At 38.3% G+C, this 21,541-nt stretch overlaps 1 protein-coding gene across 3 annotated transcripts in view; it reads left to right on the forward strand.

Moving 5' to 3' along the window:
• Positions 1-21,541, forward strand: part of MYO1B (myosin IB) — a 113,324-nt gene that overhangs the window by 73,422 nt on the left and 18,361 nt on the right. For 2 of the 3 annotated variants that reach the window (XM_075028018.1, XM_075028019.1), the window contains exons 14-22: positions 9,351-9,455; positions 10,924-10,986; positions 11,806-12,006; positions 14,071-14,297; positions 14,467-14,667; positions 15,953-16,046; positions 16,496-16,645; positions 18,811-18,879; positions 20,571-20,657. In XM_075028018.1, coding sequence (XP_074884119.1) covers positions 9,351-9,455; positions 10,924-10,986; positions 11,806-12,006; positions 14,071-14,297; positions 14,467-14,667; positions 15,953-16,046; positions 16,496-16,645; positions 18,811-18,879; positions 20,571-20,657 — 1,197 coding nt within the window. Of the gene's footprint in view, positions 1-9,350; positions 9,456-10,923; positions 10,987-11,805; positions 12,007-14,070; positions 14,298-14,466; positions 14,668-15,952; positions 16,047-16,495; positions 16,646-18,810; positions 18,880-20,570; positions 20,658-20,954; positions 21,042-21,541 lie in introns of all 3 variants that reach the window. The other variant, XM_075028017.1, reaches the window with a different exon arrangement.

Genomic DNA, 21,541 nt, shown 5'->3' on the forward strand with positions numbered 1-21,541 from the left:
TGTATTTGAAAGACTTCTTCATCTGTAAATGTGTGCATTTAAAACTTGTAAGCTATTTGATATGCTGAAGGTAATAAGGCCTACTTTAATCACGTTTCTACTGAGGAAGCAGGTAGGTTTATCAGTAGCACATGTTCTTTGACCTAAAGTGTCCTTCCACCTCGGAGACAGAACGTATCAAAAAACATAGAAGGTGTAGGAGGAGTTTTCTATATACATGCTAAACATTTACACATGAAGTTTAATACCATTGAAATAAGTAGCAGGATATGTGTTTACTGAAGGGTGATTATATTAATTTTTTTCCCCCCTTAGTATTACACTTAACCATCAGGATCACTGAAAGAATAAACTAATGATATTCTAGTTTACCTGTTTTGTCCTGAGATTCTCGCTTAAAAGTTACTGAAATACATTATAGAATAGTGTGCTTCCACTGCAAAAACACTAGTTTGCTACAGATTTTTGAGGGTTTTGTTTTGTTTCATAATGGGCAGGGCAGACAATATTTCTTGGGCCTTATTCCTTAGATCATTTTACAATTCCTCCTGTAAGAAGAGTAAAGAAATCCAGATTTACCATTCTGAAAGATCCTACATTTCACCTTCTGATGACAATAGCAGTCTTGTTCTCTTATATGCAAATTGAAGCTTATATAAACAAGATTTTTTCATCTATTTTTGAAAGATTACTTTATTTACTGTCCACTGTAATTTCTACAGTTTTCTTTATTTACTGTCCACTGTAATTTCTACAGTTTTCTGTAATTTAAACTGAAGCTAAGTTACAAAGTAACTGGAGGTTTCTTGAAACTTAACAAAGGAAAGATACTGATATTGATAATGCTGGCATATAGTCTTTGGGATTTGGTTTCCGCTGGTATTTTTATCAAGCACAAGCCCCACTTTTCAGACAAACCCAAAAGCTATCCAAGAAGGCAGATTTAAGGAATTGGCTGTCCAAAAATTCAGATTAGGGAATGTAAATCTATTGATAATCCTCAGCCTCTGTGGGTTTGGCAGATATCAACAGCAAGCTTGGCTAAACAATCCACAAAATAGGTGCTGTAAAGCTGTATTTATTTTTTAATTCTGCCATACCCTTTGTGGTAAGCTCTATGCTGGGACTGAATGTTTGAAAGCGAAATGCTGAAATTTTGGGTGTCTCTGCGTGAACTGTCTATGGGCAAGGATTTAGGGACTAGGATTAGTGTGCAAATGGAGGCTACAGGACCAGGTTGGTTGTGTAACGCTGCTTGAGCAATGGATTGAAGCCTGACAGCAAATGCTCCGAGTATGTCTATCCACATTTTTGAGCGGCTGCATGCATAGTCAGTCTGCAGTCTAGACTGTGATTTGAGATGGGGTAGGGATGATGGTTGGTGGCACAGGGAATTTCAGAACCAGCTTGATTGCAGACTTCTTCAGGTGGGCTTAGGGCTGGTCCCGTTTTATTCCATGTTTGATTCTGTATTTTTGGGCAGAAGCAGTTTCTGTATCTCTGCAAAATGCTGGGGTAGTGTTGTGGAAGGGGTGGGGTTTATGAAAAAGAAGTGAAGGCTGTAGAAGGCAAATGACTGAGGGCCTGGCAGGTTTCAACAGAGATGAGCAGAAGACTGGACATTGTAATTTTATGTTGTGTACATCTCCTGTGTAGATGAGGGCTAGGGTATGTAAAAATGAATGTCATGGAGGAAGTGTGAATATTTCATCCCGCCTAGCCTTCAGAGATAAAAATGTCTGTCTGTGCTAGTTGGCTTAAAGGCTTTATTCTGAATCTTCAGGTGCTGCTATGTAGCTGGACCATATGACGAAGCTAATGATTTGGAGTGCAGTTTTATGAAAGTTAAGGCTGCCAAACAAGGCTTATTCTTGAAATTTGCCAGGCTGTAAGAAGACAGTTTGAGTGTGAATGCTTTCTGCTCAATCACTTGGTGGAGCAGTTTGTTCCACGTATTTTAGCCTGATGAGAAGTGGGGATCTGCCGGGTATAGAGCTGCAAAAGTAAAGGCTGCAGAAAGAGAGGGACTGTTTCCATTTGGTCCTCAGACATCTGCTGAGGGTTGACCTGATGTGGTATAAATGCCTTGTCTTTGGGGACAGCATCTGACCAACTCCTTTTGCTCCAGGTACACAAGAACATGCAAAGACACGGCAGCATCCATCATATTCTGCATAAAAACCAGCAGTAAATAAAAATACCACCAACAAAAGAGCCAAACCAGGCACCCAGCAGTAAAACTAGGTCCATTTCTCACAGTCTGTGATGCACTTTGATAGTGCTTCTGTTTATTTATGGCAATTAGCTTGTTTCTTGTGTGTAGAAGTCCCTTCTGGTGATGGAAAGAAGCTTGGTCATATTGCATGTACTACGTAAACTGTGATCTGGACATTGATAAAATGCCAATATCTTTATTGAAGGAATCTGTTAGAAACATGAAGAATGCAGTTTCATTATATTAACATGTTCATAGTTGTGGTAATTACCTGTTTTTAGAGGGAGATAACCAAATAAGGAGGAGGTAAACATTGAAAATACCGTTCTGAGATGTTTTAAAGCATGAAAAAATTGGGGAGGTATTTCCACTTTTACCATAAATCTATATGACAGCTTGGTCCAGTTGCTGAATATTTGCTTTGCCTTTTTCTATCCTGTTCATTATATGAGGGAAATTACAGTTGCAGAACATGCTGAGCTCTGAGAGATTGCTGCTGGCCCAGAGACTTCCCCCCGCTTTCCCCCTCAAGGATGATTTTATTGGAGAAGGGTCTAGTTGTTTGCTAGAATGATGACTTATTAGAGAAAAAAAAAAAAAGCATACAGAGAAAATAGGCTTATCAAGATCTTCTTTTATCTTCATCTTTTTTTTTTCTTTTTTTTTTTTTTTTTTCATTCTTCTAGGCTCTGGGGACCCTTTCTTCATGTCTTGAATTTGGTTCTACCTCAACCATGGATATCTGTTGTTTTGTAGTTGCCTTAATCTCCAGACTGTAATTTTCAGCTGCTTCTTCTAGGCACTCTACCTTGCAACAGATTTCCTTTTCAAAATTGTTCAACCCTTTTTGGATGCCCATCAGCATATCATATACTGGCAAGCGACAGTGCCAAAATGCGTGTACCTGGCCCTCTATTAAATCTGATCTCACAAGGCAAAGCCCAGCCCAGTGTGAAAGAGGACCACTAAATTTTTTGATCTATAATTGTTCAACTACATCTGTGGGAAAGTGCTAGGAAAGAGGGGAGCTTTACAGAGAAGGACCCTTGGTTGGACTCCTAGGTGCTAGGGAGATTGTAAAATACTGTTAAAGCAGTAATTTCCTTAAGTGCTAGAATGCTCAGAAGCAGAGGTGCATCCCAGGAAGTTAATCACCATTTAATTAATCACGTAATAATTTAAGTATTTAGAGAGGCTTATTCTGCAAAACACAGGTTTATGAAGTAAATCCCATAGGCTGGCTGTTTTCAACAGAGGAAATATTTGAAATGCTGGAGCAAATATATACAAATGCTCTGCTTCAGGTTGTGAGAATAACATTTTGCCCTACAGCAGCCATTCCAACTTGATAGAGGAATGGATATGATTATATAGTAGTTTCTTGCCTATTTGTAATTCCTGTTGTTCCAGGACTGTAATTTATCAGGTTGAGTTTGTTGAAGTGATTGTACCTGGGTTTCCTCATGGATCACACATGCATTGTGTGCACTGGATTCACTGTAGTTTCTTGCCCTTTTAACTCCAAATCTGATTTAGACCTGTGTGTCCGGACACCACAGCAAGATGGATTTCAGAGTGCCTGGTTCTCTCTACCAGTGCCAGTAGCATCAGTAAAGACTGAAGTTGGTTGTGCTATGCAAATATGGAAAATGGATAATCCCTGAAGCTTTGGCATATATCTTTCTTGCTTCCATTAGGTACACTGAAACATGGTTTGATTACACATACATGGAATATTTATAGTTAAACAGTATGCTTCTCTGGTTCTTTGCCTATAGAGATACTTACACGGAAGCACAGAGCTTACTCTAGTTTACATGAGATATTTTTCAATTAAGTTTGATTACTCGAATTTTTGTATATGTAAACAGACAAGTAAGGGATAAATATTGATAACATCTTCACTAACTGCAAAAAATTTTTAAAAAAATTTATAACTGGTCATATGTAGCTCATTGCTGTCTAAGATAAAAATAATGTCTTCTTTTATTTTCTTTAAATGCACTTTCCCCATTTTGCTGATTATAATTTTCTAGCATTTATGTTTCTTAGTTTCATCTCATAAACTCGTATGCTTCTGTGGTCATACATAAAAATCCCTATCCCCAGACACCACAGTAGGATATAAATTAAATTTGCTGGTTGGTTTCACCATTCATTCCACCATTCATCTCAGTGAAGCAAGTATGTTGGTCTTTTATCATCATTACTTTTGCCATGTAGTTTTTTCTCTAGGAGCCTCCGTAGTAGTTTAGGGGCCTGATGGAACTACCTGGGATCACCTGCTGATGTTAGGAGGACGTCAGAGACTTCCAGTGCCTGGAGCTGTGTTGATGTTGAAAAAAGTTACTTCCTGGGGCTATATGTGTTAGAGCAAAAGCACCAGTCTCTGTATGTCTTTCCGCCCTCTACATAGATCAAAAAGTTCATTTTAATGGCATTGGTTCTTCTGATTTCAGCAGACAGTCTCATGACTTGAAATATATAGGGTTCATTTTAAAATATTCTTTTCCTTTAAATACTTATCATGTATTTTTTATTTGTATGTGTTCATGTAAGGTATTTGAAAAGGTGTTGCTGAACATCTTTTTGTCAATGTGGTTGTAGACTAAGCAGTATGTAGATTTTTTTAACTGGCTCTCAACAAGAACTGGTGTGATGAAAGAGTAAGAAGGAAGATGAAGTATTGAGAAACCCCTTGAATAGGTGTGTTACTGATGATATAGCTGAGCCTGTAGATACGGATCAACATCATACGCTTGATTTGGGGAAAACAGTGAAAGCAGAGAGGACAGAAGAAAATGGAACACTTAAACTAGGACTTCATTAGGCAGGTGAAAGATAAGAATTTATTCCTACCTACTAGTATGGAAAAGTATGCAGTTTTCAGTTTTAAGTAGGTATCTTAGTTGCCTCAGAGTCACTGGAAATGACTGGAATCTGGGTACTCAAAAGTGAATTTGAATTCTCTATGGCAAGAGAAGGTTAGAAGGTAGCCACTTTTCATAGGAAAATGCCCTGGTTTAGGTATTTTGTGTTTGTAAATCTAATGCAAGAAATTACACTCAGCATCAGCATATGGAGAGAGACATTTCTGCCTGAAACCAATAAGAGACTTTTAGACTAATTTTTTTTTTTTTTTTGGACAAAAATATTTTTATTTTCTCTGTTTGCTATTGGTATTTTAGTGGTATAACAATATATAAGGTCAGGAACATCCATACATTTTTCTTCAGATGATTGCATGATACACAACTGGAATCTTCTAAAGAAGAAATGAGGTAAAACATTAAGGAACAAAAAATATTTCCTTAGACTTTCAAGCACCTGTATGTAATTCCTGTAATAGCAGTGGTTCAAAACTAGAACTTTTTATCTTTTCATGGTTGACTCTAACAACCTGAGCAAGTCCAACATCGTGATCTGCTTGCGTATATAAGCATTATATTCTTGCATGGAGCAGAATTTTTTTAGAGTTCAAAAACTTGCTATTCATGAAATGCCACCCTGATGCCCAGTAGTTTGAAGGTTGATAAAGAATAAAGCTGTATGAGCACGATACCATTATTTATGAAGTGAAAAACATGGTGAAGTAGACTTTGAATTTTGTCAGTGAATTTTTCTACTTGTCTAAATTTATTGTTGCACCTGATAAAAGATTGAGAGCATAAGCCGAGGGTGGTTGGTTGATCTGTACCTATAAATTTGACATGACTTTAAGCCTATTTGAGGTGACATTCTGTTTCCCAGCACCTTTAATTTCATTTGAGAGACTGAGTGGTTTTTTCTTCCCCAAAGGTTATATTTTGTATTCCACAGTGATTTCAAAGGCATAGTTTGAAATGCTGCTATAAAAATGCAGGGATTGAAGTGGTGCTTTCAACATTAAAGTAGCAGAATTACAGCCTGGAAGAGAAGCTGACACTTTGAGAAGTGCTGGTCTTAAATATTCTTTTTCCTAAATTTTCCTAAGAATATTTGAATTTACTAAGTCTTTCTGAAATTTTGGGTCCAACCATGCTGCTTCTGTGTTGGTCAAAACCCTTTCTGTCGCTTAATGCAAATGGTCAGCGTAAGGAGCAAGTACAGTTGCTGATGGCTGGGTCCTTCAGCACATTTCTCCTGGATGGATTTAGTGATATGCTATCACTGATATTAATCATTCTCTATTGCCTTATACAAAAAAATGTCAGAAGTCCTTTAGATCCCTTCCAGTTCTGTCATGTTAATTTCTAGGAGCCTTCATTAAAATATTGGGGGACAGTTCAATTGTGAACATTCATCTATGCTTTGTGAAGCCCTCACATAATTAAAAATTATAGATATAAAAAAAGGAGAATAAATTCACAATCTCTGCTGCCTTACTTAGATTTGCCCAGAGATAAATACTCTAATTGGTTTTTTCATACAGTGTTTCTTAAAACCTGTAAAAGGAAATGCCTCTTTCTGAAGTGTATTTAATTTACCGAATGTCTTCTGATCTGTTCAGAGTTAAGTGTTTTGAGAATTTTAGTAATTCCAAACATTTTTCCTCATTTTCTTCACTGTAATTAACTGTTAGCCTTTTGCTCTGTATCGCACATAAAGAACAAAATCGCTACTGCTCTTCAATGCCTTTTTTTCCTGGGATAGCAATTTTCAGTGGCTTGGCAATGTCAAATAGAATTTCATAGCTTAAAGTGAGTGATTTGTGAAGAACTCTGTGGATTTTGGTTTGCCTTTCTTTGGCAAACCATAAATATCACGGATACAGAGCAAATCAGGAAAGCATCTAGCAATTACTTTAATATATTGTTAATGACCTTTTAGTTAGATGGTTTAGCTGGATTTGCGGTTCAGTTTCCATCCTCTTTTGAAGACAAAGACTGCGCATAATATGTGAACAAAAAGTCTGGCAGTCCCTGTAATCATAACAACATGGTCTTTTGGAGAAACAATCTTTCTGCATTGGGTGGCATGTGCCTGGCAGGAGGATCCAGAGTGTGTTTTACCCTTCCTCTTTGTCAAGGTGATGTGTCAGTTGGGGTCCTTTTGCTTCAAACTCAGTATATCTGAAGTGATGACCTTATCTGAGTGTGTCAAATAAACTTTCACTCATTATTCCTCTAGTACTCTCTCTTCCCTTCCCCGTTCTCCTCTCCCTTTACTGAGATTTGTCTACCTAAGGTTATATATATATATCGCTTTTTGAGGCAAAAGATACATGGTGGTTTAGAGTCGTGGCAATGCAACAATGCTGTTCTGTGTTACACTGATGTGCCTCAATCCCTTGGTTTATTTGATAATGTTTGGAGAGTACCTAAAGATACTCATCTACAAAGAAGTAATACATAACATTTATGTAGTACTTCATATTTTCAGTGACATACAAATATGAGTCTGATAAAAAGACTGATCTACTTGGTATGCTAAATAAATGCTAATAGATGTATTCTGTGTTGTTATGGAAGTAGTATAAGTACTGACTGCAGTTTATGTAATTTCTTTTTGCAACAGAATGCAGTAAGTATGACTTGTTTGCAGTGCTGATTTTGATGCATGCCAAATTTTAACTTTCTCATCTAGAGCTATGCAAGTTTTGCAATCTCTGATTGATAATTGTGGTTGGTGTGAGGGGCAAAGTTTAATGTGGCTGAGAAAGTTTGGTGATCAGCTATGATTTTGCTTTACCTAAAACTAAAATGATAGAAGTAATCTGTGCTACCTCAGTATTTTCTAATCTGCTTGTGTGTTCTTAATCTCGTTTAGCAACCAGATCCTTAATTTAAACATTTAAATGATCGCAGTTGCCCTTAGTCATAAAAAATAATATCACCATAACTTGAGCTTCACAGGTATTGTATAGCAGACTTATTTGATAGTGTGAAAAGGCATAGTGGTTTATTCTGCAAATTTTCAGGCTTCCTAAATAACCAAAGTGTTCTCGATGACTGGTAACTAAGAAAGGAGAGGAAAAAAAGGTGCGGGGCTAGGGGGGAACCCCGAAGCCGAGAAGAGAAGACCAGCAGCAGATATCCAAAATTCCTTTTGATTGCAGTTGTTTCTGCAGATACATGTAAGGAATTCTTAGAATATTAATGACTCTTTCAAGCACTGGAAAAAACCAGTGAAGCTGCTCTTCCCTTTTTCTTTGAAAGGGGCATTTTAAACCGGTCCTCAGAATGGGCACGTGGCCTCCAAACTGCACTCATTTCAGATAATGGAGATGAAGTGCTGAACCAGAGCATTTATGCTGCAGTCCTGGCCCTGGTGATGTTAGCAGTAAAACTTCAGTTGACTCGAGTGTGCGAGGGCTTTACCTGTGGTATTTAGGGGCTTGCTGCGGCCATCATTTCTGATGCTGACACGTGTCGCCCTGGAAGCGTGCTGCTGTGCTGCCACAGCCCTGCTCCTGCAGCTGCGATGGAGTGGGCTGCGGTGGCTGCAGTCACTGACCAGCCGTCCTGCTGCCCACCCCTCCTTCTGGGGTCTGCTCCGCTCCCCGGGCCCTTCTGCAAAGGGTCACACGCATGCTTGCTCCCTAACCCAGTTTTATATGAATTAGCCTTTTAGAGGACTTTTGGTTGATAAATTTCTTTTAATTCCCATAATTTCAGGGGGCAATTACATGAACAGTTTGTTGGCAGGGAGATTGACCTCTGGAGCCAATAATCTCTTAACCCAGGCTCAGCTGTAACCAGAATAGCAGCTTGGGCCTCGATCTGTAGTGAAATAGGATACTTTGTTGGCTACTGAGTGGAAAAGAGGTAATGCTACTGTCATAATTTCATTTATCAGAACCTTCAGGAGACTACATTTTACATATGGGGACAGACTAGTGCAGGCAAAACTTTTGTTGTTTATTCCCTGGCACCACAGGTGCCCTTATGACTTGTCCCAAGGAATCGATACAGAGGCATCATGAATACAGCCTACAGAGTTTTTGTCCCCCCCAGTGGAGAAAGCCTCAGGGGAGCATTTGGTCTAAAATTTCCAAACCAGTCTCAATAAAACATTACTCCAACCATCACATCACAAAACTGGAAGAAGTAGTTAATAAAGCAGCTTGTTGACTTGCAGCTACTGCAGTAACTTACTCCAGCTGAGTTCCAGGGTGTTTACACAACAGCAAGTGCAAACATGTTTTATCTGGCAGGACAACAGCTTTGAACAATTCATTATCAACTACTGTAATGAGAAGTTGCAGCAGATCTTCATTGAACTCACCCTCAAAGAAGAGCAGGAGGAATACATCCGAGAGGTAATACTTGAGTGGATCTTTCCTTATCCTCTCCCCTTCCCGTTTGGCCCTGTAAAGATACACAGGCACGCATGCTGGAATCTCTTCTCAGGTCACTTTTTGACCACAGGCCTGGCATGGAGCACGTTTGTGTAGGACTGCGTGGTAGCTACGTGAAGCAAAAAAAGTTGGGTTTGTTTTTGTTTCACATTATGAGCTCTTCAGGTAAAAACCAGAGCCAGCTCTCATTCATTAGCAACAATGACTGGCAGTTCTGAGCAAGGGCTAATTCATTTATTAGAAGACTAATAGCACTTTCTGGTATTAGTGCCATTACCTTACAGCCTGTGTTTTGGATTACACAGTAGTGTCTGGGATACACCCCAGCAGCGGCCGCAGCTAATCCTGTTGCAAAAAGGTATTGGGTGGGTAAAACCATAGTGTGCAAGATGAAAGAAACTGCAAATAGATTTTTGGTTCTAGTTTGCTTTCAGTTAAGTATTGAAGGGAGCTGTGTGAGCTCTATGGATAAATTTAAGATGTGCTTTGGAGCCCACACTCTGGTGTTTGATGTTATTCTGTGAGTGAACATCAAGTTAAAGCTTTAATAGGTTTTAGCAGTACTCCCCATGATACACAGAGCTCAGACAAAACACCAGCTCACAGCTGTAGAGACTGGCATACACTGTCTACTCAAATTGGTTAATACCATCTTGCTGTATAAATGTTTTAAAAAATAAATAAAGTTCCTGCCTTATAATCCTGAGGATAATATGAAGTTTGGGCATGTCTTTTTGCATTCAGTGGTGAAACTCTTCATTACTGCAGTTTGGTTCTTGAATGATATTTCAAATGCTCTGAAAAAAACTAAACTGTAAGAAGCACCACAGAAAGCAAGTTAAGAATAAAATTAATATTGTCTTTTTCCTGTCCTTTGCCCTACCAGTGTTACCTCCTGATGCATTGGCATCTCATCCTGGAAGTTTTGAAAAAAATTAGGATATTAGGAATATCTGAACAACAGCCAGACTCTGGATTTTTCAGATGGTCTCATCTAAATTTAGCCCTCTTTCTTCCTCTCATTTAAAAAACCCCAACAACTAAGAGCTTAGAAATTTTGATCTCAGATGCTTGCAGTGAAATGGGCTTATTTCCTTATAACCAGTGGGAGCGTGGGCAGAGCGGTGCTGCGGTGGGTGTGTGGCTGGAGGAGCCTGGCAGGGGGCCAGGGGAGTGCATGGGAAGCTGACACGGGTGGGGGAAAGGAATGGAGAACGAGTTTGGCAGCCGCTCAAGGACAGTCATTTTGCACAGATAATGTTAGTAGTAGGTGATTGCATTTCTTTCTTAGTAAATAAAAAATTGGTAAGCATATAGAATTAAATTTGAAAGTAATATCTTAGTTAACTGGAATATAATTTAAATTGCCTAGAGGAAAAGCTCCCTCAATTATTTTCCTGTTCATACATTTATTTATTTTTTCTTACAGGGGATTGAATGGACTCATATTGAGTATTTCAACAATGCTATAATTTGTGACCTAATAGAAAATGTAAGTTATATCCAAGAATCTCTCTGAATAATTTTTTTAGTGCATGGATTGAATTTAGCTGTTAAGTTCATACACATCCTCATGCACTTTGATTTTATAAAACAAGCCACTTGTATTAGTCATCTCATTTTGTATGGTAAAAGTTTATTTTACTAAAAAAAATTTTTTTTATGAGGCTATATGTTACTTTGTTAGAAATGTTCAGCAGCACCTATGGGGGGGCGGGGGGGAACAACCCCCCCCAAAAAAACCCAAAAACCCAAACTAAAAACCAACAAACCAAACAACTCTTAAATGTTTACATTTAGTGCTGTGTTCTATAGCAGATATCACATGCTGCATTGTAAATAACATTTCTTTTTATATGGAAACTAGGAAACTCAACGACTTGTTACTGCGTACTTTAGGTACAAAAAGTACTTGTATCTATTAACAGGACTTCCTATGGACTTAGCACAGCAAGAAAGATAAAATCGCTTAACAACGGGAAAAAAACAGTTCTTACCATTAGCATAAAATGTCTGCTGGTTTTACCCATAAACTGGGTACTTTCAGTTAAGTTGGAGTTTCTACAGGCTGAGTAAATGACATGAAATTCCAACATGAAGTTCAAGATTCAGATCTCAGAAGCAGTCTTACAAAAACGTGGATACGAAAAGTCTGTTGGAAAGGGGGATGATGAAAAGAGCCAAGCTTTGAGATGGCTTGAAGAATGGTTTCTGGGTAGCAGAAGTCAAACAAGAGAGAGCAGTCTCCTTTTTATGCCTAGATGGAAGTGTGATGGAAACAAACACTAAAGCTCTTGTCTTGAATCTTCAGAACCAAACTGGAATCCTGGCTATGCTAGACGAAGAATGCCTGAGACCAGGAACTGTTACCGATGACACCTTTTTAGAAAAACTGAACCAAGTCTGTGCCACTCACCAGCACTTTGAGAGCAGGATGAGCAAGTGCTCCCGGTTCCTCAACGACACCTCCTTGCCTCACAGCTGCTTCAGGATTCAGCATTACGCTGGCAAGGTACCTGGGGAAGCAAGGGAGTACGTGGGGAGGCTCCTTCGTCCATTAAATGATGTTACAGTAATGGAGAGGAATTGCTTGAGTTAACAGTTAATCAAAGAATCCAGTCCTGTGTTAATCTTTTTCATCTTAAGCCTAAGATTTGTGATTTGGGCTGGAAGGTTTTCAGAGATCATGCTGCTCTAGCTGAAATCAAGGGCAGCTCTCCTTTCATCAGAGGAGAAAGATGTCCCACATGCTTTGGTGGTGAACTGCTTGTGCTGCTAGGTCTCTGGAAATACAACGTTGTTTAGAATGACAAAAATTCACACATATCTGAAGGCAGGATATTTTGGAAGACATGTTCTTTGCAACTGAACTAGCTGAAGTCCTTAGTCATGTTGATGAGAAAGTGGAGGTTTTGTACATTTGAAGGCACTGAGTTTATTTTGACAGTCTGTGTGTTTAAACAGATGGAAGAGAAAGCTATACAGAGGACTTGCAAATGGTTTGCTTTTTAGAACATAAGCAGTATGAATAAATACAAGTCTGATAGTTTTTGATGTGTAATTCAGTATGACTTTATTAATGAAAATCAAAATAATTAATTTTGTAAAAAGAAGACAATTTTTAAAAAAATTAAAAGTAAACGTAGGGGTTAAAACTATACCTCTTGTTTGAAGCTGCTGAACTGTTAATTTCACAGAGGAAAAAATATTTGGAAAGTGTTTCATTTTCCTAGGACTGTGTAATACTTCCCTAGTTTTTAGCATTTTCTCAGCCTTACAATTTTGAATAGCTCAATAATTTGCTTATTCAGAATAGTGCTGGAAATGTCATACTTTCAGCCTTTGAGGCAGCCATTTGTTAACTTTGTTATGTTTTTGCCAAGAAGATTTTGTAATTGGACATAATCTGTCAGGGATTAATTCTTAGATATTTCTTTGGTTGTCAAAAGTCAAAGCGAGTTGAAAATACCCCCGGTACTTTGAGAAACTGCAAACAGGTTGTGTCTTAGCAGACAGTGAGGGTCTTCGATTGTTACTGGCATTCATTTACCCAGCAGAGCAATCAGTGGATTCTTCCTATTTTGGGACAAATGTTGTTTTTCCATCCTCAGCTGAGAACATTGTGATCTAGTCACTGGACAACAAAAGTTTGACTCTCCTTTTATGAAATACAAGCAAGTTCATATGAACAGTTTTTTCAGCGGTGGCATTTACGACACCTGTCAGAAACAGAAACATGCACTCCAAAGAAAAATGCTGCCTGAGTTCCCAGTTGCTTGCTGTTGTGTAAAATATGGCTATGTCAGTATTAGTTTTATTCAATATTCTGTGTACATAGTACATACCTACACAGAACTGAGAAACTATGAAGCTGAAGAATCTGTATTACCAGCCAGATGACTTGTCACAATTAATCAAACTAAATTCCCTACCCTTAAAAATTAAAAAAGCCAGTAGCAATCCGATATCTACATGATGAAGTTCCCTTGGATGCCTCCTGGGTCTCCAGCTGCAGGTCAGAGCTTTGCATTCATGCTTGTTGTTGTTGGACTGTTTTCCTGGTAAAAGTCCTTTAAAATGACAGTCCCCTGAGGACTTCACAGATAGCTGCTTGCTGCTGCACTATCAAGAGGTGGTATTTCATATCTTGTTTTAGTTAGGCAAATAACATAAGCATTAGTACTTTGAAGGGAAAGGGTGTTTTTGCTGTTGTCATTCAAAAGAGAGGGAGAAAACTTCTTGTCAGCCATAAAAAGATTGTTTTGGAGTATTGGCAAGTGGTGGTGTATCAGAGTTATCACAGAAGAACAGGTTTTTTCATTTTAGAAACCAGAATTGATCAGCACAAGGAACTGTTAGCAGTATGAGAAAATGCATGTTTCTTAGGTAGCGTGTTCGCAGAAATTTTATCCAACAAAAAGTCTTCCAAATGTCAAATTTAAAACGAGAGCTGAAATGTCTTTTGTTTGTTTTGGATAGTGAGAAAGAAGGAGAAATCAATTTCTTGGGTCAATTTTGAACTGGCCTATGTTATAGTTCAAAACATGCTCTGATGAGTCTCTTCTGTATTGTTCAGGTTATGTACCAGGTGGAAGGATTTGTTGACAAAAATAATGATCTTCTGTACCGTGACCTCTCCCAGGCCATGTGGAAGGCCAATCACTCTCTTATCAAAGCGTTGTTCCCAGAAGGTAACCCCGCTAAGATCAATCTAAAGAGACCACCAACAGCAGGTTCACAGTTCAAGGCTTCAGTTGCTACCCTGATGAAAAATCTTCAGACAAAAAATCCAAACTATATCAGGTATATTACCCTGTGGCAAAGCTTTGGTGAATTTAAGTTTGGCGAAGTTAAAAAAAAAAATCTTTATATCCAAGGATAAACTCTTGAAATCTATGGTTCAAACACACAATAATTGTTGTTGACATGTACAGGGCTGCAAACAAGTGTCCCTGTTCGCTTCCCTTTCCAGATGCATCAAACCAAATGACAAAAAGGCTGCACACATTTTCAATGATGCCCTGGTGTGCCACCAGATCCGCTACCTTGGTCTTCTCGAGAACGTCCGGGTCAGAAGGGCAGGTTACGCATTCAGGCAGGCGTACGAGCCTTGCCTGGAAAGGTACAAGATGTTGTGTAAGCAGACATGGCCCCACTGGAGAGGGCCAGCCAGGTAGGAAAACATCAGTATTCTGACCTGTCCTGTTCCAATGGTTGAAATTATTATCTTCCACATGTTCTGACTTTTTTAAGTTGTTTTTTTTTTTTTTTAATTTAATGAACTTTCAAGTATTTTAGAAGTAAATTAAAAAGTAGGCCAGTGTGGCTCAAATGTTTTACCTGTATGTTGCTCCTTAGCATCTCGTTCCAGATTTTGGATGAGTTCATTTACTGGGAAACCTATACTTTTCAGTAGGCTAAAAATTACAGTTCCTTGGCAAAGGAGATTACTTTAGTGATGAACTGGTCTACTTAATGGAAAAGATTTGCATGTGAGCAAGGAGAGCACATAGTTTCTAGAATATATTGTAGCCTTTACTGATTTGGGCCTGAAAGAAAGGGGGGTGGAGAGAGAGAGAAATACTGGAGTGGAATAAAGATGACTAAGAGGTCTGGAATGATCAGGAGGATGCTTATCTTTAATAACCAACTTTCAAAGTGTACGAACACCCAATTATTTGAAGACAGTCACGTGATCTTCCTCTGTCCTTTCAGGAATAATTTTACATAATGATTGGTGAACAACTATGAGATAATACCTCTTGCAAATCAATTGTATTAAATATATAATTTTAAATTGCATAGGATTCACATGGATTTTTAAAGATAACGTCTTGGGTAGGCGAATGAGCCTCTCTTAATTCTTATTACACATGGCCACCAATAGCACGATTTAAATTTCTTTCATAATAGATTAATATCTTTAGCTACAATTTAAATCTTTAGGTTATCAAGATAATGGTAGAAGTGCAGTATTGATAACGGTAGCATTGTTACAATCATCACAAAGATCTGTGCAATTGCTGTCTTTTCTTCTTTGTTGACATTTATAAAATGCGGTTGGTAGAATGTGGAACATTAGCATTTGTCAAACTCATCAATCTTTGTTCCACATTTTGACATTAGTGTGAGAGCCCTTTTTAGTTTCTTTTTTGTTTGTTTGTTTTAAGTAAAATCATTATAGATGTAAGAGGAAAAAATAGGCCATTGCGGATGCTGTTAAGTAGAATTGCTCTTTTTTCATCAAATTATTCTTAATCTTTACAGGGATTATTCTTGCCTTTAGCTAAATAACCATTGAATAAATTAGTTAGGTTTTCAATCTTCTTATGTCAAGCACTATTTAAGAATTTAAAATATGCTTTCATATACTTTCCATAAATTAATCTGTGAATATGTAAACTAAGAAGTTTTAGAGCTGCGGGTCCTGTTTGTTAAACTCGTTCACTTCTTATTAGGGCTGGAGTAGAGGTACTGTTTAATGAATTGGAAATCCCTGAAGAAGAATTTTCATTTGGTAGATCAAAGATATTCATCCGCAACCCAAGAACGGTAAGTGAGAAATGTCTCCTGCAAAATCAAGCCATCTTTCATGAGGATAGCCTGTTATGAACTGCATAATTCACTAGGTGGTTACTACAGATTTTTCTAGATACAGTGCTTTGATATATTGCTGTGTAATACAGCATTTTAAAAGGCACTTTTTAGTGTTAGACCTGTTAAAATTGGTGTGAATCAAGACTCTACACAATAGCTGTCAGCCTAAATTTAATGTAACTTCTGTGCACTGACTTGTGACAGTGTGTCTGCCACAAACCTTCCTGATGTATCTGCCTATAGCTCTGGAGGTGAATAAACCAAAAGGTGTCTGAAGGGTGACTTGAATAAAGGAGAGATTCCTCTTACAATAGCTGTGCTTATAGGGTTTTTTTCTGGTCTCTTCTCCCCTGCTGTTTTTCTTCCAATGTCAAATAAAACCCTAAAAAACTTCACACCCCCAGCTCTTCAAACTAGAAGATCTGAGAAAGCAGCGGTTGGAGGACTTGGCTACTCTCATTGAGAAGATTTATAGAGGCTGGAAGTGTCGCACACGCTTCTTGTTAATGAAAAAAAGCCAGATTGTGATTGCTTCCTGGTACAGGAGATATGCAGTAAGATGCTATCCTTTACTAAATGGGGGGTTCTTTTCATTGTTTAATACATATTTTCATATAACCTTGATATGATATTTGATAGAAACCTCATACAATATTTTTCCTTGATATGTGTGGAGGAATATTGAAAAAACACAATTTTATGTTAGTGTTTAAGTACCAGTAATGTGAATAAAGAAAATGTAGTTTTCTGTAGACCACTATTAAGTGTTTACATTGTGCTTGTGCTTAAATAATTAAAAAGCTCACCAGAGTCCTTTAGGATTTTGTGGCCCAGCTGGGAAGAGTCTTTTTCATTCAGCTAAAATGCTGTGCTGTCTGGCCCTTACAGAGCTTTCAAAACATATGGTTAATGTGTAAAAAATGTTCAGTAATATACATGTGGAATTCAGTCATTCCTAAGGCTTTTTGTATGTTTGCCTTATTTGGAACCTTTGTATTTGAGGCTCAAGAATGCTGCTTGGGAGGATCCCAGGGATCTATTTTAATTATAGTTCATGAGAGTCGTAGTTCAATATTGTTGTTGATACAGTTCTAAAACAGTTTCAAATCTGTAGATTGGGTATTCTGTATCATGAATGGAACAGTACTGTAATATGACTCTCTCATGTCTTTTCATCACTTAGTAAATAACATTGACTTATATGATAAAAAAAGATTTATTGTTTTTGAGTTTTAAAAGAATTCTTAAACATCTCAACTGCATTTTGTTATTGTGTGCCTATCGGAAAGCTTGATAAAATATACAGAAAGAAAGCATCATCTTAAAGTGCAAGTTGCAGAATTGACAATCACTGTTTTTCAGTTGACAAGCACTTCTGTTTATCATCTTGAAAGCCATTAGTGTTTGGTTCAGTTATCATGGATAATTAGAAAGAAGTATAGATCATTTGGAAAAAGTATGAATAAGTGCTCTTTTACTGTAAAAACCCCTCTCACTGAACTTCTGTGATTGAATGCACCATTTCTACAAACAGCATCATTACAGAATTGCATTGTGCCCATATGGCTTCATCATGATCTCATACCATCTTAATGAAATAAAAATGGAGTTACCACAGCTAGATTGGCACAACTTTTAATGTAAAGAAATGAAAACAAATACGTGACCAAGTTCACATCATTGATTTCTTAACTGTATACCTTTATTGGTGAAACATGGTAGCAGTTGTCTTTGAATGCAGGATGAAGTCATAGCAAGACCCTCAGAATTACTTATGGGTGACGACAGAGAGATTTCCTCAGCCTCTTCATGTAGATGGAGGGCACCATTCTCCCAACCCAAAATGACTGTTATACAGTGTGATTTGGAAGGCTTCATAAGGAATCCCTTGCATGAACAAAGCTTTTTGACAACTCTTTGTGCTGGAAGCTTGGCTAAAGGATCTGGCAGACACTTGCCTGTCTGTTCCCTTGCAAGGCATGACGGATGTCAGTCATGGCATGAATGTGGCCTAGAGGGCATTCCCTCTAGCTTGCTCGCAGAGATGTTCGCTGCAACTGAGTGAGTCGGCTGAGTGTGAAGTCTAAAAGCCTTGTCGCAAAGTCTGTCAACTGTTGTTCACTTAGTATTATAGTAACCACTGGTCTGCTGGAGAACTGAGCTTTTTAGAAGGAAAATGCTCTGCTGTCCAGGAAATTTATTGTTCAAACTGGCATACTTGGATAATATTCCAGCATGTCATTCAGGAATCCATGGGTTTTCTTTTTTCCTGTTCCTAAGTTATCATCAGCATTTGGTATTAGAAAGGGACTGTGGGTAATAGAAACAGTGCAAGTATTATGAAAAGATGGTAAAAAGCTTAGCCAACAAACCTGAGCATTTGTGATGGTTTGTATGCTACTCTGTTGGTGGGAAAGACAAATAAAGCTGTTACTGTTAGTATTTAATCCGTGTCACTTTTGTGCTGCTGACCATGAACTTAGTGTTTCTGTAAACAGAGAGTGACATTGTCCATGCAGCATTGTTGATGTGCTTTATTTCCCCTTGAGTTGAACACAGAATCTACACTCTCATGTGCTTGGTCAAAAATTGTTCACTTTTTACATTTAGTGCTTGTATCCTTAATCATATTTTCAGATGTTAGTAATGAAAATTTTATTATACAATACTTTAGAGTTGCAATATTCTGTTCTAAGCATCACATTTATTTCCAATACAGCAACAAAAAAAGTATCAGAAGATAAAGAGTTCGGCTATTATAGTACAGTCTTACATCAGAGGGTGGAAGGTGAGTTTCCCGTCACTGTGGCTATGTGTGCATCGTGAGGTAAGGAGCAGGTCAGAAAATATACTCCAAGGGCACTGAGCCTCCCAACTTTCATGCCTTCTGTCCATTGAGCTGTGGCTGTGCTGTAGGTGTTGTTAAATGCTCATGTTTGCAGTGGAAGAGGTGAGTTTGGGATATCTGCATGCAGCCTGGGCTATAAACCCCTGCAAATGGTGCAAGTGGAAGGCTGGGACCACACTAAACTACTGGGTTATCCTTGGGCCGTCTTCTGCCAGAGAATTTGGAGAGAGGTGCCCTCTTTATGTGGGCTGGAGTATGAATGAGTGAGTGTGGCGTTCAGAGCAGACCTAGGTATGTGCTAACCGGGCAGCCTGGCAGCTCCAGAGCAGGATGGTCCAGGACTCTGTCACTGGGCTTATGAAAACTATAAAGTTGGACTGATTTGGAAGAAGAAAGTTGTGGTTGGCAGTTATTTTACGGTTAACGGGATTCTCAAAGAATGAACAAAATTGAAAGCAGGCTTAAAATAAAGAGTTTGGGTCACCTGGGCAGTATGTTACTTGGGTTAATTCTTCAATTCTCCTCCGTGTGCTAAGCAGAGGGGTGAAAGTGTACTGTACTCAACTTGTGTTGAGCAAGTACGTTATCACTGTTTGCTTGTCCTCTGCCTCAGTTTGCTACAACTTTGTTTCTTCTGAGAGGTTTGTACTTTGTGAAGGGATAATCCTGCAGCCATAGTAGAGACTTCAGGGGTGATTCTGTAATAAGAGGTAAAAATTAGGTTAATGGCTCAATGAAAGCATCCACGGTGCCTAAAGCAACTACTGCTGTCTAGCTTCAGAAAAAATGTCCCTGGGCTGCTTGTTTTCTTATTAACCTTTCTCCACCCCACTAAATGTGCCTTTCCCCTCTATTTCAGGAAGAGAGAAGTGCCTTTAATTCTGGAGTCAGTTCCCTTCCTGCCAGACAGTGAAGGAAGGGGCTGCAGTTACTAGCTATAGGTGTTAGCAGCCCTCTCCTGCCCAGAAGGTTTTAAAGTTTGCCAGCAATAAGCTAGCATAATTTGATTTTACTATTTTTTGTGATATTTTTACTTTGTCCTTATTATTTTGTTTAAATGAGTTAAAAATACCCTTTCAGTCTAATTATTGATGTACTGTCTTTTCCCATGAGGATTATTTGAAGAAAATTGGGTAAAAGCATCATCTCGCCTTGAGTTATGGTTTTCTGTTTGTCATTGGAGAACACGCTCTTTTGTGGTAGCACTGCCACGGATAAAAGCCTGGCATGACAGCAGCCTTTAGTGTGATCTAAAGCCTGGCAATTTACTTGTGATTTATTCTTTATTGCAGTCTAAATGGATAAGACACATAGTGTGTGGAGGAAAAGTATTGTTGCCATTGTACACACAGACATATAGATACCTCAGGTGAAGCAGCAAATCTGGGAGAAAAATGAACATTGAACTAAGATCCCCTGAACTGCCAGTCCCAAGCTCTCCCTTGTGCACAGAATCTTCCCTAGAACATCGAATGTTAGCCTGCATGGCGTTTATGAATTTATTTGCTTGGGGATTTGGAGACATTGTTTTTTCGTTTTGCCTGGATTTACAGGTTGCAATGCCTTAGTTTAAATTCATTCAGAAATTATGGTTATTTTTTTAATAAAATAATATTTTCAATTGTTCACAGGCTCGGAAACTTCTTCGGGAACTTAAGCATCAGAAGCGTTGTAATGAGGCTGCCACAATAATTGCCGCTTACTGGCATGGTACCCAGGTAAGAAAATGGCAACAAATTGTGCACTTAATTGTCTCTACATGGAATGAAGAAGGCCCTTCAGAATAAAGTTATCTGGGAATATTTTCAGTGCCTTAAACTGCTGGTTTTTTGGTGTTTTTTTTTCTCTTTGCTGCTAACATGTTTTAGCTGGTGCAGTCTGGGAAGCTGGGACACGCTTTAATATTTGCTGTTTGTAGTGACTGGTTTCTTTCTTTCTTTCTTGCACCATTGGGAACTTGCAGTAACCTTTTCTTTCCTAAGCTTTTCTATATCCCATTTTCAAATGCATCACAGGCGCGAAGGGAACTGAGACGACTGAAGGAGGAGGCTAGAAATAAACATGCTATTGCTGTTATTTGGGCTTACTGGCTTGGATATAAGGTACTTCATGCACATATCACATGCTCCCCTTCATTACCCAACAATATCAACGTTTAATCAATAGTAAATAGTGCAAATTAATGACTAATACAATTGACTCTAAAATAATAGAGCATGATCATTGATTCCTTCCATTTCCATTCATGCCACACTTAATAAATCTGACAACATTCTGTATGTCAGTTTTTTGTAGAGTAGGAAATTCTTTGCATGGCAACCAAGTAGAGATTTGCACTAACAAGCCATTAGACTAGATTAAAGATGACTAGAGACAGTATTCTCAAATTAGGCAATGCATTTAACTGCATCTAAAAATGCAAAGCATGGTTTGCAGGGGGAGATAAGGTTGGGGTTTTCTGGTGTGTGTTTTGTTTGTTTTTTCCCACCTAACAAGTGCTTTCAGTGACACTATTAGTGATCCAATTGAGATTTTCACCAGGCTGTATATTCTGCACCTTGGACAGTCTTTATTTACAAGTTCAAACCAATGCTATTAGGTT

Source organism: Buteo buteo, chromosome 5 (genome assembly GCF_964188355.1).
Source record: "Buteo buteo chromosome 5, bButBut1.hap1.1, whole genome shotgun sequence".
Taxonomy (NCBI): domain Eukaryota; kingdom Metazoa; phylum Chordata; class Aves; order Accipitriformes; family Accipitridae; genus Buteo; species Buteo buteo.